This window comes from Pleurodeles waltl, chromosome 4_1 (assembly GCF_031143425.1).
Source record: "Pleurodeles waltl isolate 20211129_DDA chromosome 4_1, aPleWal1.hap1.20221129, whole genome shotgun sequence".
Taxonomy (NCBI): Eukaryota; Metazoa; Chordata; class Amphibia; order Caudata; family Salamandridae; genus Pleurodeles; species Pleurodeles waltl.
In genome coordinates this window covers 200955446-200968093 of record NC_090442.1, presented here as the reverse complement: position 1 = coordinate 200968093, position 12648 = coordinate 200955446, and the positions used below count along the sequence as shown (strand labels likewise).

Here is a 12648-nt window from a genome sequence, read left to right as displayed (position 1 = left end):
AGAGTCCAGCACACATCAACAACCTGGGAAACAAAGACAAAAAGTTAAGGGAGACCACGGCAAGGATGAAAAGTCTAACAATAATCAAATAATTTTTTTTGTTATCGTCGGCACAGTACCAGGGCCTCTCTGATCTTAACCGTGGCTTGAGATTAATCGCCACTTGGATGAGTAACAACTTGCTCAAGCTGAGCTGCAATAAGACGGAGGTGATGATCCTGGGTAAGAACACACAACCTTTGGGTCCCCAACACTGGCCCGTTTCTTTGGGGCCCCTTCCTACCCTGCTTCCCAAAGTTGAGAACCTGGGCTTCCTACTGGATGAAAATCTTTCAGTGAAACCTCAGGTTGTGAAGATGACCTCCACTTGTTTTGGCAAACTCAAGTGGCTGAAGAAAATTATCTGCATTCTTAACCTGCCAGTCCAAAAGACAATAATCCAAGCCTTAATCCTGTCCAGATTAGATTATGGTAAAATCCTCTATTTAGGCATAGAGCACTCTTCTATTCGCTGCCTCCAGACTATTCAGAATGCTTCCACCTCGGAAAGTATGTTTTGACTGCCTATCTCCTTCAAGAGCTTCATTGGCTCGCAATTAAGAAGCGCATTCAATTTAAGGCATTGTGCTATGTATTTAAAGCTAGAGTGGGAGTCTGCCCTTACTACATTCAGGAACTGATACTGTCCTGTTTGCCGGCCCGTTGCCTAAGATCCTAGATCCAAGCACTTGGCTCTATGCTTGGTCCCTAGATTTCACTCTGGCCCAAATGGGTCCCAAGCTTTGGAATTCCCTTCCAGCTACCTTAAGGAATTGTTCTACACTCCTTGCCTTTCCCAAGAACTTGAAGACGTAGTCATTTTAATATGGGAGTGGACTTCCATTGTTTCAATGGTTTACCACAGCAAAACCCTATTTGGGTAGCTGTGTGCTCTACAAAACTACAATAATAATAAGCTGCTTGCTCAAGGCTACTTCCATGGTATTTGCGCTTGAAGAAGCTCATAACTTAGGCTAACTAGTCCTAAACCTGAAGTGCTACAAAGCGTCCTGAATTTACCATTCTCAGGAAATACACTCTTTAGATCACATGCAGATGACGAAATGTTGTGTATGAAAACGGAGCTAGACACAGTGAAAGCAATGGGTTTAGAAAAGAAGAAAGCATAAAGGAGATCTATGCCCTGTGACAGAAAATACTACCCTCCGAGAGTACAAACACCTCAATGGCCTCATCAGCAACCACAGAGGCAGTTTTATTACCAACTTAAGACCTCTAGAGGGAGAGGAGAACAATAGTCTGTAAATTCAGGAAAGGCTCCCATTAAACAATGATTAGCTTCTTCCCCATCTCCATTACTCATGTCATATAACTGCAGACAAATGGGTGTGAATATTGTTGTTCACAATGGATATTCTCTTCGTTTCCAGTCCCCGCCACCAACCTGAATGTCAGCCTGCTAATAAGACTTATTGAATAAAAAGGTTAATGACTTCCTGCAGAAACATGCAGTGGAAGAGGTTCTGTTTCATCAAAAAGGATTAGAAGTTTTTTTCCTACCACTTTTTGGTTCCAAAGAAAAAGGACTAAAAGAAGAGTTCAGACCAATTCTCCAGTTTGTAGTACTGAATAGAGAAACAAGTAATGAAAAAAACAGGATACTTGCATTAAACCAGATCTATCCTCAACTATATCAAGGAGACTGGATGTATGCAGTAGATCTTCAAGCTGCCTATTTTCAAAAACATTGAAAGTTTCTCTTGATTCATAGTAGGCTCTAGACCTTTTCAATATAAAGAGCTACCTTTCGAACTAAAGTCAGCATGGCAAAAATTTGCAAAATGTATGGCTGTTGTCGCAGCACATCTAAGGAGACAAAAGTGCTTCATCTACCACTACCTATATGACTGGTTAATAAAAGGAACATCATCAGAGTAGACGTTTAAGCTTTTTCACATATGCCTTAGCGGTTTGATCGAATTTGGTGTGTGTGTGTGAACCTCAGAAGTCTCTGAGAATACACTACCTTAGCACAAGACTAGATATCAGGTCTGTAAAAGTGTATTCTTTGTAGTCGAGACTATCATCAATCCAACTGTGGTGTCAGTCTTGCAAACTCCTCACCCACAGCATGACAAATATCATCCCTATTTGGGTCAATAGACTCTTGCATTTTTTTTCTGGTTCTTCGTGGTAGGTGTCATATGAGGCCTTTACAGCAGTGTCTAGAGGACGATGGGAACCAATTCTCAGAGAGATGGGAAAAGAAGCTGACTCTTACTTAATCTGCTATTCAGTCACTTTGATGATGGAAGAGAGTGAAGAAACTAATTGTTAGACCTGGGATCCTTGGTGTGGTTTCTCCTAACCTTTTGCCTTCAGACTTCCTGTTTTTGCTGATTTCGTTTTTGCTGACCTTATGATTCTGTGCACTTAACCACTGCTAATCAATGCTAAAGTGCTTGTGCTCTTTTCCTAAAACATGGTAATATTGGTTTATCCCAAATTGGCATGTTTAATTTACTTAAGTTCCTAGTATAGTGCACTACCTGTGCCCAGGGCCTGTCAATTAAATGCTACGGATGGGCCTGCAGCACTGATTGCACTTTAAACCGTTCTCAGTCCTGCCACTGTGCAGTTTTAGAGGGCCATGTCGTCCTGGAAAAATAAACTTTTTTACCAGGTCCAAACCATCCTTTTTTATTACATATGTCACCCTTAAGGTAGGCCCTAGACATCTCCAAGGGCAGGGTATTTAAAAAGCTGAACTTGTACTTTTAAGTTTTGCATGTCCTGGTAGTGAAAAACTCTTAAATTTGGTTTTCATACTCCAAGGCCCATCTCTCCCCTAAATTAACATTGGGATTACCTTATTACATCTTGTAAGTGTAATGCACAATTTGGAAGAGATAGACTTTTCCAGTTTGATGTCTCTAGAATCAAAATTAAAAATCGTAACTTATGGTAAATTGGATTTTAAATTGCAATTCTGAAAATACCACTTTTAGAAAGTTGTAATTGTCTTACTTTAGCCATTTGGTGCCTACTGCCAGTCTCTGATCACATGTCTGGGATGGGGTGACAGCTGGGCAGTATTCCTCCTAGACAGCCACACAACGAGTTTAGGTGTGACCTGATAGGCTGTGTGTGCCATCCTGGGCAGTACAGGATGGATGGGCTAGGCACAGCTGCATAACCCCCTGTAGAGAGTCTGGAGCCAGGGCAGGAAGGGCAGGGACTCTGTGCATTCCAAAGGCATGTATTTGAAGACTCCTCCACTTCAAAGGCCCAAATGCATATTAGTACTGGACCTCTGACACCACCAACTCTGTATGTACTATTCTGCAGCTGTGGATACTCTACCAGGAAGAAAAACTGCTGTGCTGCTGAAGGCCTGCCACTCTGCTAGACTACTGTTTGCTCTGTTGTGCTGACCTGTACCTGCTGCCTCCATGCCTGGAAGTGAGAAGGTCTGGACCTAAATCTCTCCAATTCAGAGCCCATAGTGACTCCAAGGACTAGTTGGCTGGCCTCCAGACCTGAAGTCTCAGGGACATAACGGATTTCCAGCCACCCTGCTCCTGCACCTAGACTGTGCGAGCTGCGAGTCTGACCTACCAATTGGTGCCACCCAAGTTCTTTGGCGCATCTCCTCTACTTCGTGGGGAAAATCAACTCATCTTCTCAACAGTGTTGTTCGGAATCAAACCAATGTGCCTCATCCAGGATTTAAGGTACTTTGGTTCAGTGGGCTCAACTTGGTCACTGTAACCGGCCAGTGCTCTATCACGGTTGGCATAAACCTTTGACTTTGTCCTTGACCGGTGCTACCAGATGTTCCCGGTTGGTGCTTTAGGCTTCTAAGAGCTGTTTTACAATTTATTTTTAAAAAATTCATAACTCAACTTCTACTTTTTGGACTTTTGTCATGTTCATCTTGTTTTATTTATTAAATTAGATTCTATTTATCTAACCTGTGTGGGATCCTTTTTGTGTGGTGTTTTCACTGTTCTACTGTTTGAAGCGTTGCACAAATATTTTACACATTACCTCGAAGTTAAGCCTTACTGCTCCGTGCCAAGCTACCAGAGGATGAGCACAGGTTAATTTGGGGTTTGCTTGTGCCTTACCCTGACAAGAATTGTGGTTGCTGCTTGACCAAGGCTCACATCCCAGTCAAGATATAACCTAATTTCTCACACTAGTGAAAGCAACGTCATTAAATCAGGGTCTCACAGTACACTTTCTAGTCACAGACAACTGTCTCCAAGGATGGGAAGCTGAAATTAGCCATTTAAGGTGAGACAAAGAGACAACTTACCACATCAACCTTCTAGAGCTGAGAGCAATTCATCTGGCTTTGAAATCCCTTCTGCTTTCAATTGAGAACTTCTTTGATGGACCACACAACAACAATGTACAAGATACTACCTGAACAAGCAGGGAGGAATACATTCAAGACCTTTGCCCATCGAGTTGTAAGCCATAGGGAAATGGCTGCCTGCAAGGAGCTTAATAATCCCAGCTATCCATCTCCCAGGTTTTCAAAACATAGAAAGCAGAATCCCTCATTTGCACTTTCAAGGAAAATCATGACTGGGGTCTAAATGATGAAGTTGTGAAGGCAATTTTCCAAGTCTCTGCATAGCCTCAAAATGACTTGTCTGCCGACGCAATTAAAAGGAAATGCCAAGATTACACCTCCAGATCCTACTAGTCAGGGTGGATGGGAATACCATGTTGATACATTTGTCAAAGAAATGTCTACGCTTTTCCTGCAATCCCTCAGATTGACAATTCTGATCTAGTTTTAACAGTCTAAGGCAAAATCATGATTGCACCGGAACAGCCTTCAGGGGTGTGGAATTCCTATAGCCCGTCCCCCAGGACATATTGTTTGGGGTCAAGGACAACAAGTTTTCATGTTTATTTTGTCTTTGGGACAAGTAGGCCCAACCCCCTGCAGCGCAAACCCTTTGTCTGCCAGTTTATAGGGAAGAGAACTGTCTGCAGTTGAGGTAATATTTTTGTCTAAATGTTAATATTGTTCAAACTTGTATTTATGGTTCATTAATGCAAAACCTTTATTATTAGGGTGAGCACTATAAATAAAGACTGTAAGGTCACACTGCACTACTGATAGTGGTCCCAGTAAAAGAAATTATACACACGTTTGAAATGTTTAACAATTTGAAGCTAAATATAGTGCTCCCAGAATGCTCTCTTAATAAATGCAAATATTTGCAGAAGTTGTAAGCAAGATTGATGATTCTTTGCTTTCAAAATAAAATGTTCAGAAAAATGCAAATAGGAAAAAAAAAATTTAATTACTTTGAAATTTTAGGTACTATTGCTTTGAAGCATCATTTAGTAAAACATACTGATGCATGTTAGTATTTCCCAAAAATATTCATAATGGAAAATCAGTGCTCTCATTTTCAGCAAGATTATGGGACACATGAAAATAAACAAACCCTGGTAAAGCCAACCGATCCGACATTGGTTGTCAGTCCTTTGGTTTTGTCACTGTGTGTCTTGTTTTGACATGGCTTTTGTAACACTTTCCTGTTGTGGGAGCTGCCAGGCTCTAACCATTGTAACAAACATCGGCAAAAAGCACAAAAAAACGTTTTTGGGTCTCAAAAAGTGCGCATTGTCACAGTAGTTCCTGGCACTGAACAAAACTACTTTGTGTGCCAATATGCTCCTTGTAGAAGAGTAGAATGTTGACACTCACAGTAAAGCCAGCCGATAGATGGATAGAGAGAGAAATAGAATTTTAATAAAAACAAAATGCCTTGGTTAGCGCCAGTTATAATTGGGGGCCCAATTCTTAAAGAAAGTCACAAAAGTGAACCCATGGTATATGTCTTTGCATTAGTGGCTTTCATGAGTTCACAAGAATTTACAGAAGTATACCAGTAAATCGTACTCCTAGAAAATATTTGTGAGCTGTATTTTAGCACAGGCAAATATGCATGCGTAGATTTGCTCATGTGAAAATCTGTTGAGCGTTTACAAGTTCACTTTCACTCCAACCACTCTATTCCCGACCCTGGAAGAACTTCTGCTTCTTCCCTTGTCAGGAGTACATTTCCAACCTTTCCCAGTATGGGAAATGATTAGGGAAGAGCTTGTGAAAATCCTTAAAACATGCAAGTTAGTAGGATTGCAAAGACTCAAAGGAAGTCCAGCGCAGGAACTATTGCTTATTGCTTCCTCCTGACCCAGTATGTAGGTATGTGGAAAGGTGGCAAATAAGGAAATTACTATAGTAGGGCTTGAAATTGCTAGTATTTAAGACTTAAATTTGTTAATACACTACGTGCCACCAAAGGGACAAGTAGATTTAAGAAGCAACCTGTCCCACGGACAAGTAGATATTTTATTAAATTCTACACCACTGCAGCCTTGTCTATAGTGGTTCACAGAATTCCTTCACTTATCGGAGCGTCCACACAAGGGAATGCCAAGCAGACTAGATATGCAGTACAAGTTTGGGGGCCAGATCAGACACCCCACACTTCCATCACTGAACTTTGCAGCCTTTCTCCTGAATTCTTGCAATATGGTCATCTGAATTACCCCAAGATTACATATATATTTTATGAGAAGCCAAACATCCACTAGGAAACCAGGCACCTTTTAAGTAGGATAGATTTTGCACTTGGTGCGTTCAAAAGAACTATGATCCATTCATGTGTCAAGATGTGATAATCCCTTAACTGCTCCATCTACCAGCTTCTTGATTAAAGTTTCAATCTATTAAAGTACACCTTGTGGATATTCCCACCTTTTGGAAATCTCTTTCACAAACATCAGTCTTTAGAATATCTGTGACCAAAATTTCTTAACACTATTAGTTTTCCCTCCTGTTAAATATCCTTCTCCTCCTTGGGAAATTAATATTGTACTCTTTAGATAAATGGGGCCCCACTCATTTGAACCCATTCACAAAGCCTCCTTGCAATACCTTACATAGAAGGTCGTTTTTTTAGTTATTGTTAACTTGTACACATAATAGTGAAATTCAAGCTTTATGTTCTATTGCACCATACACTGTATTCCATAGTAATAGAGTGGTAATGAGGTCCCACCCAGATTGTCTTTCTAGGTGGTTTCAGATTTTCACATTAACCAAACATTCTCCTTCCTTACATTATTTACGAATCTGTCAACTTCAGCAGAGCTCTGCATTCTCTAGCTGTAAAAAGAGCTTTGAAATTCTACCTAGACAAAACTAAAGATACCAGACACTCAGTGTTTTCATAAATTACATTTCAGTAAGAACAGGTTTACCTTCATCAAAGCAGTGCATTAATAGAGATGGATAGTTTTAAGTTTATTGCTTTCATACCATCTAGCTAAGAAGCCTGTACCTGGTAGAATTAAGGCACGTTCTGCACAGGGAAAAGCTCCTTAGAAATATTCACATTTCAGAAATTTATGAGGCCACTATTTGAAAATCTGTTTATACTTTCACTAGACACTGTTGTATAGTGAAGTGTTATGTAGTGTTGAAAGGCACAGAATACAAAGGTGTGATCAGACCTAGTTTCCAAAGTGGATGGCAAGGTAAGGCAGTAATGTGTTTTTATTCCTTGTCCACTTATTTATGGGTTGGGCTTGCTATTGTTTTCAATGCTTATGACTACTGATGAGGATTCCCTGGAAGAGAAGAAAAATCCACTGACTTGTAATCCTAGTTCTCTTCCATGGGAATCCTCGTCAAGTCATAAGCAACACTTCCACCTCCCAGACAAGAAATATCTCCCAGACAAGAAATATTATAGCTTTCATCAATTTTCACCCAGGATCCTCTGATTGTCGGTTAAAATAACCTAACCTAACTGTCACCTGTTGGGCATGATGGCATGCAGAGTGTGTTGCGAGGTCCTTCAAGGCACAGTGCCAGTGTTTCTCTCCTATACTTTGCTTTGCAGACTATGGAGAACCCTATTCTCTGAAACAAAATAGGGTTTGTGAAATATTTTCTGTGGTCACTGTTCTGCGTGTGACTCATTTGTATGTAATTGGCTTATTTTAAAACAAAAATTAAATTAAATGTCGTTTTTAGCCTTTCTTTAGGCTGCAAATGTATATGCAGTGTACTGTTGTACAAAGTTAGGTATATACATATGAGCAATTGTAAAGGTACTTGTGTTAAAGGGACTAGCCTGTGCTTATGACCATGGACGTCATTCAGGAATCGCAGCTACGACCCTTGGCTTGCTAGCCCTGGTACTGCCTTTGGGATCCCAGAACTCAGAGGTGGCAAATTCAGTACCAGGAACACAGTGGCAGCTCGTCCTTATGGATGTCAGTTGGTGCTCCACTCTTTGTGTTTTGTCAGTTGTATATTACTCCAATAGTGAAATGTGTTTTTCACTATTAGAGTAATAAAACTGGAGTGCAATTAGCTGGAATATGCCCTTCCATGGCAGCTGAAGTACGTAAAAATGCTTTTAAATGTATGTTGTGTGCATGCTATGCAAGTCTGAATTTGTCTGTATTTGTAAGTATGTGTGTATTAGTGAAAGTGGAAGTCAGTGGGCATGTGATGTCACTTCCGCTGCCCTGGCATTTCAATGAATTGATATCCATGCTTATGACTTTGAGGATTTCCCCTGGAAGAGAACTAGTTAGAAGTGAGTAACTTTCTTCACTAGTGCTGGGCATATTGTATCTACTGCATTTAGATTCTGTCTCATCTCCTCATTGAGCTTGAGCCAGTGGTAAGACCTTTGGTCCCAAACATGCCTGAGACAACCTTGAAAAAATGTTGCCCACGACTCAGTACCTTCAAACCGTATAATAGATTGTGTGTGATGGCATAGAAATAAAAACTGCATCCGAAAAAACAGATGCCTGGCAAGTTGCTCATTAAAAAATAAAAGTGGATAAGGGGAAAAATTGCAACCCTAAAAAGCAGCAGTAACCGGAGGTTCATACTAGTTATGAATTAATTTCCTATGATCACTGTTCCACACCTTCTTTGTGCTCACTAACATTGGTTTATGTAGTGTTCAAAGGCACAGAATGTAAAGGTGTGATCAGACCTAGTGAAGAATCACCAAATTCTCAGAAGTTAGGAGCCAGTCCAAAGCATTGCCCTTAGCACACGTGGCAGTTTTAACCCGTTGGATTTCACCCAAACCTGTTATGTAGATCAGGAAGGGAAACACTGTCAAATTACCAACTTGATCTGTAGAAATATTAAAATCCCCCATGATCAGAAGCGCAATTACCAGCTCCGCTTTCTTCAAAATACTTTCGATTCTCGGACAACTATACTATTGCCCTCTAAAAAAAGCAAAACAGCATGGGCTTTACAACAGGTCAAAAGCACATCGGTGCATCACACTGGTGAGCATCAGCAGATCCGATTTTAATGTGCTCCAGTTTAAGATTTTTCATTCTGGTTCCTCATATGGCAGTGGGAGGGCGCATAACACCCTCTTTTTATATAAAACCTTTCGGATTGCAAAAGTTATTTTGGTATAATCACTTCTTCAGGTGGTTTAACAATGTTACAAATAGTATGTATAAGGCATCATTGCAGCCCACACCCATACAAAACTATGCATTCCAGCTGGCTCTGGAAGTCGGGTGCCAAGATGCATAGTACTTTAAAATGAGTGCCTTCTTGGTCTCCAAGGTCCCTCCGACTAGAGGTCATTAGCAAGATGGTGCTCTCTCAAGTCACTCACTCACTGATTTGGGATTTATCCAGTTGTACTGTTACCAACTCTCACATAGGACATAAGGGGGTGGAGAGTGCTGTCATCTGTTCAGTGCAATGTTCCCTCTGTCCACAGTTTCTTCATAATCACCCTCTTTCCCTCTATCCATTCCCCTGTCCTTTATCAACCTTCTTCCATCTATCCATCCTCTATGCTACACACCCATACACCATACACCCTCCTTTTTAAAAAAAAAAAATTGTGAACCCCCCACTACTCATTTTCTTATATGAAATTATTTCCATCAATTTTTGTTTAGTATTGAGCGCTTTCCAACAGTCTTGCCACAGCGGGCATTCTGAGATTTTACAAGACCCATTACATTTTGATATTATTCCATTCTTTGGCTGTGTAGCTTTGGCCTACCAGAACCAGTACCCTAAAGTCTCTTGTGTTCCAGTGACATTCATAGGTACAATGTGGCTGATTGTGGGCAATGCTAACCTCCACCTTCCTTTTTCCCTGTTTGCTAGTCTATGGAAGAACAGTTGGCACAGGCCCACCGGCTTTCTGACATGTACCGGGAGCAGTGCGTTGCCATGGAAAACGAGTTGTCTCGCATACGTGAGGAGGGGGACGTTGGAAGAGAAATCTTTAAGGTAAGGAAATCCCCCATGGGTTACTTGAAATTGTATTAGGTGTGAGAAAAACATGAGTCTTTTTCTGTTGTAAGCACATGAAAACCTTTTAACACAGGCAGGTGGGTTATTGTATGTCCTCTTAAACTGTTTATTTGCCCTTGACACCTTTGTAACAAGCAGCCTTACCTAACATGAGTGATAACCAAGGTTTTCTTGATTGTTCATATAGTGTAGACCATTTATTCTTAACCTGTGGTCTGCGGACTCCTGTGGGACCGCAATGCCTACTCAAGGGTCCTGCAATGGTTATAAAAGAAAATATTAGAAGATTAATTAGAGACATATATATATATATATATATATATATATATATATATATATATATATATATATATATATATATATATATAAAGAAAAATTGCAAATTTAAGGTTTTAAAACACTTTTGTAAATGCGAGGGAATTTGAAACTGGAAGCTAAAAATTAATTTGATGTCATGGTTCATGGGAGCAGCACAAATACAGCAAAGTGAATCTAGTATGGATGATTGGTGGCCTCAACTGAAGTACCACTGGTATGCACTGACAAAAAAGAGCATGACTTAGGAGTAAAAAAAAGTCGGTTTAATACAATAGTCTAACACATTGCTTCATCTTTTAGAAACAAAATTGTGAAATGCTCTATCTTCCCCCCATTTAAATTGAGTTGTTTTTTTAAAATCAATTTTGTTTATTGATTTTTACACAGATAACAAGTAACCACATGCAACATAGATTTCCCACCAGTTTATATGCTTTTGTAGTGACCTATGCATCTTAAAGAGGGATCTCTTTCAAATTTTACAAGTATGCTTTGAGCTTGCTGTCAGTTCAACCTTAAACCCAAACAATAAATAAATCCTTTGGAGTCCCTTCTCCCTATGTTTAAAAAAAAAAAAAAAAACTCCAAACTCTACAACCACAGCTAGAGAGAAGTGGACAAGAAGGAATGAAGAAAAAGAAAAACATCAATGGAGAACACAGGTACATCGATGTTACATACGTTTGATCAGACTATAGGGCAGATACTAGAGGGATACCATAGTCTAACCCTTAATCATCAGGGGAAGCAAAAGCGATGTTTAAGGGGAGCCCCATTCTCCATCTTTAGACATGGAAGAGATGGGGCACCCTCATACATGTGAGGCACGTAGTAAGCGGCAATCCTCTGGAGAGGTAGGACACCAAGGGAGCCCAAGTGAACTCAGTTTTTAAACTTGTCTAGAAAAATGTCCGCTATCCTTTCCATTGTGAGACCGTACCATAAACAAGTGTACCACTGTATCATTGCTGGAGCCTCTTTTTTTCTTCTAAGCTGCGGCCAGTGTCATCTTGGCTGCGCCTAAGCACAACTACATTATAGTTCTATCACTTCTAGCTTGGTGTTTTAGTGTATCACCTCGTAGGCCTAATAATGCAAACCTGGGTGTATCTGTGATTGGCTACCCTAATATATCTTTGATTTGGGCAAGTGTCTCAGTCCAGAATGGACAGTCCCACCATATGTGGCGAAAATCTCATGAAAGCCCACACCCTCTCCATCATAGATCATAAGTGTTGGGAGCATTTTTTTCAATTTGATGGGGTACAGATACCCAACAAAGAGTACTTTATAGTGTTCCTTTCTCAGACTCATAGAGCGCGACGTGTTGCGGCTTTGAGGCAGGGAGAGTTGAGAGTAATAAAAGTAAATAAAGGAGATGTTTTGCCCTGGTAGTCCTGGCTCGTCTGACGAATTGCTCAATGTGGGTGCTGGAGGGAACGCTGGATTATAGTCTATCAGCGTGAGAGGGAAAATAGTTAATCCTGCTACTGTAATCACCTTCAAACTTCAAGGGTCGTTTTTGTGGGGATGCTTAGATAAGCATTAGGTGGGCGATCTGGCTTTGGCTTCCATAGCACATTCCAAAAAACTCTCCCCACTATCGCCCTGTCTATGTAAAACTAGTGTTTATCTGATTGACCACTCTGAAATGACTCATAATTGTGCTGCTTCATAGTAGGGGTGGAGGTCTGGGAGGACCAAGCCTCCTGCCTCTTTGGGAAGTTGGAGCAGCTTAAAAGGTAAGTAATCCCTGCAGTTCGGGGCCTTGCGGTTCTGCCAAATAAAACGTGTAATTAGGGTGCACAGAGTCGGTAGGAATACATGGTCTTGTTCTATTGGATGGCCTTGAAAAAGATATAGAACCCTAGGTAGGACTGACATTTTGATGGCCTGAATGCGTCCAAGCCAGGAAAGATGCATAGGAGCCCATTTTTTTTAGGTCTACTCTCAATTGTAGCAGT

The 12648-nt window shown here is 40.6% G+C and overlaps 1 protein-coding gene across 2 annotated transcripts in view; it reads left to right on the top strand.

Moving 5' to 3' along the window:
* The window catches only part of CCDC77 (coiled-coil domain containing 77), a 203437-nt gene that overhangs the window by 149851 nt on the left and 40938 nt on the right, over positions 1-12648 (top strand). For both annotated transcript variants that reach the window (XM_069228128.1, XM_069228129.1), the window contains one exon: positions 10217-10342. In XM_069228128.1, coding sequence (XP_069084229.1) covers positions 10217-10342 — 126 coding nt within the window. The remainder of the gene's footprint in view (positions 1-10216; positions 10343-12648) is intronic.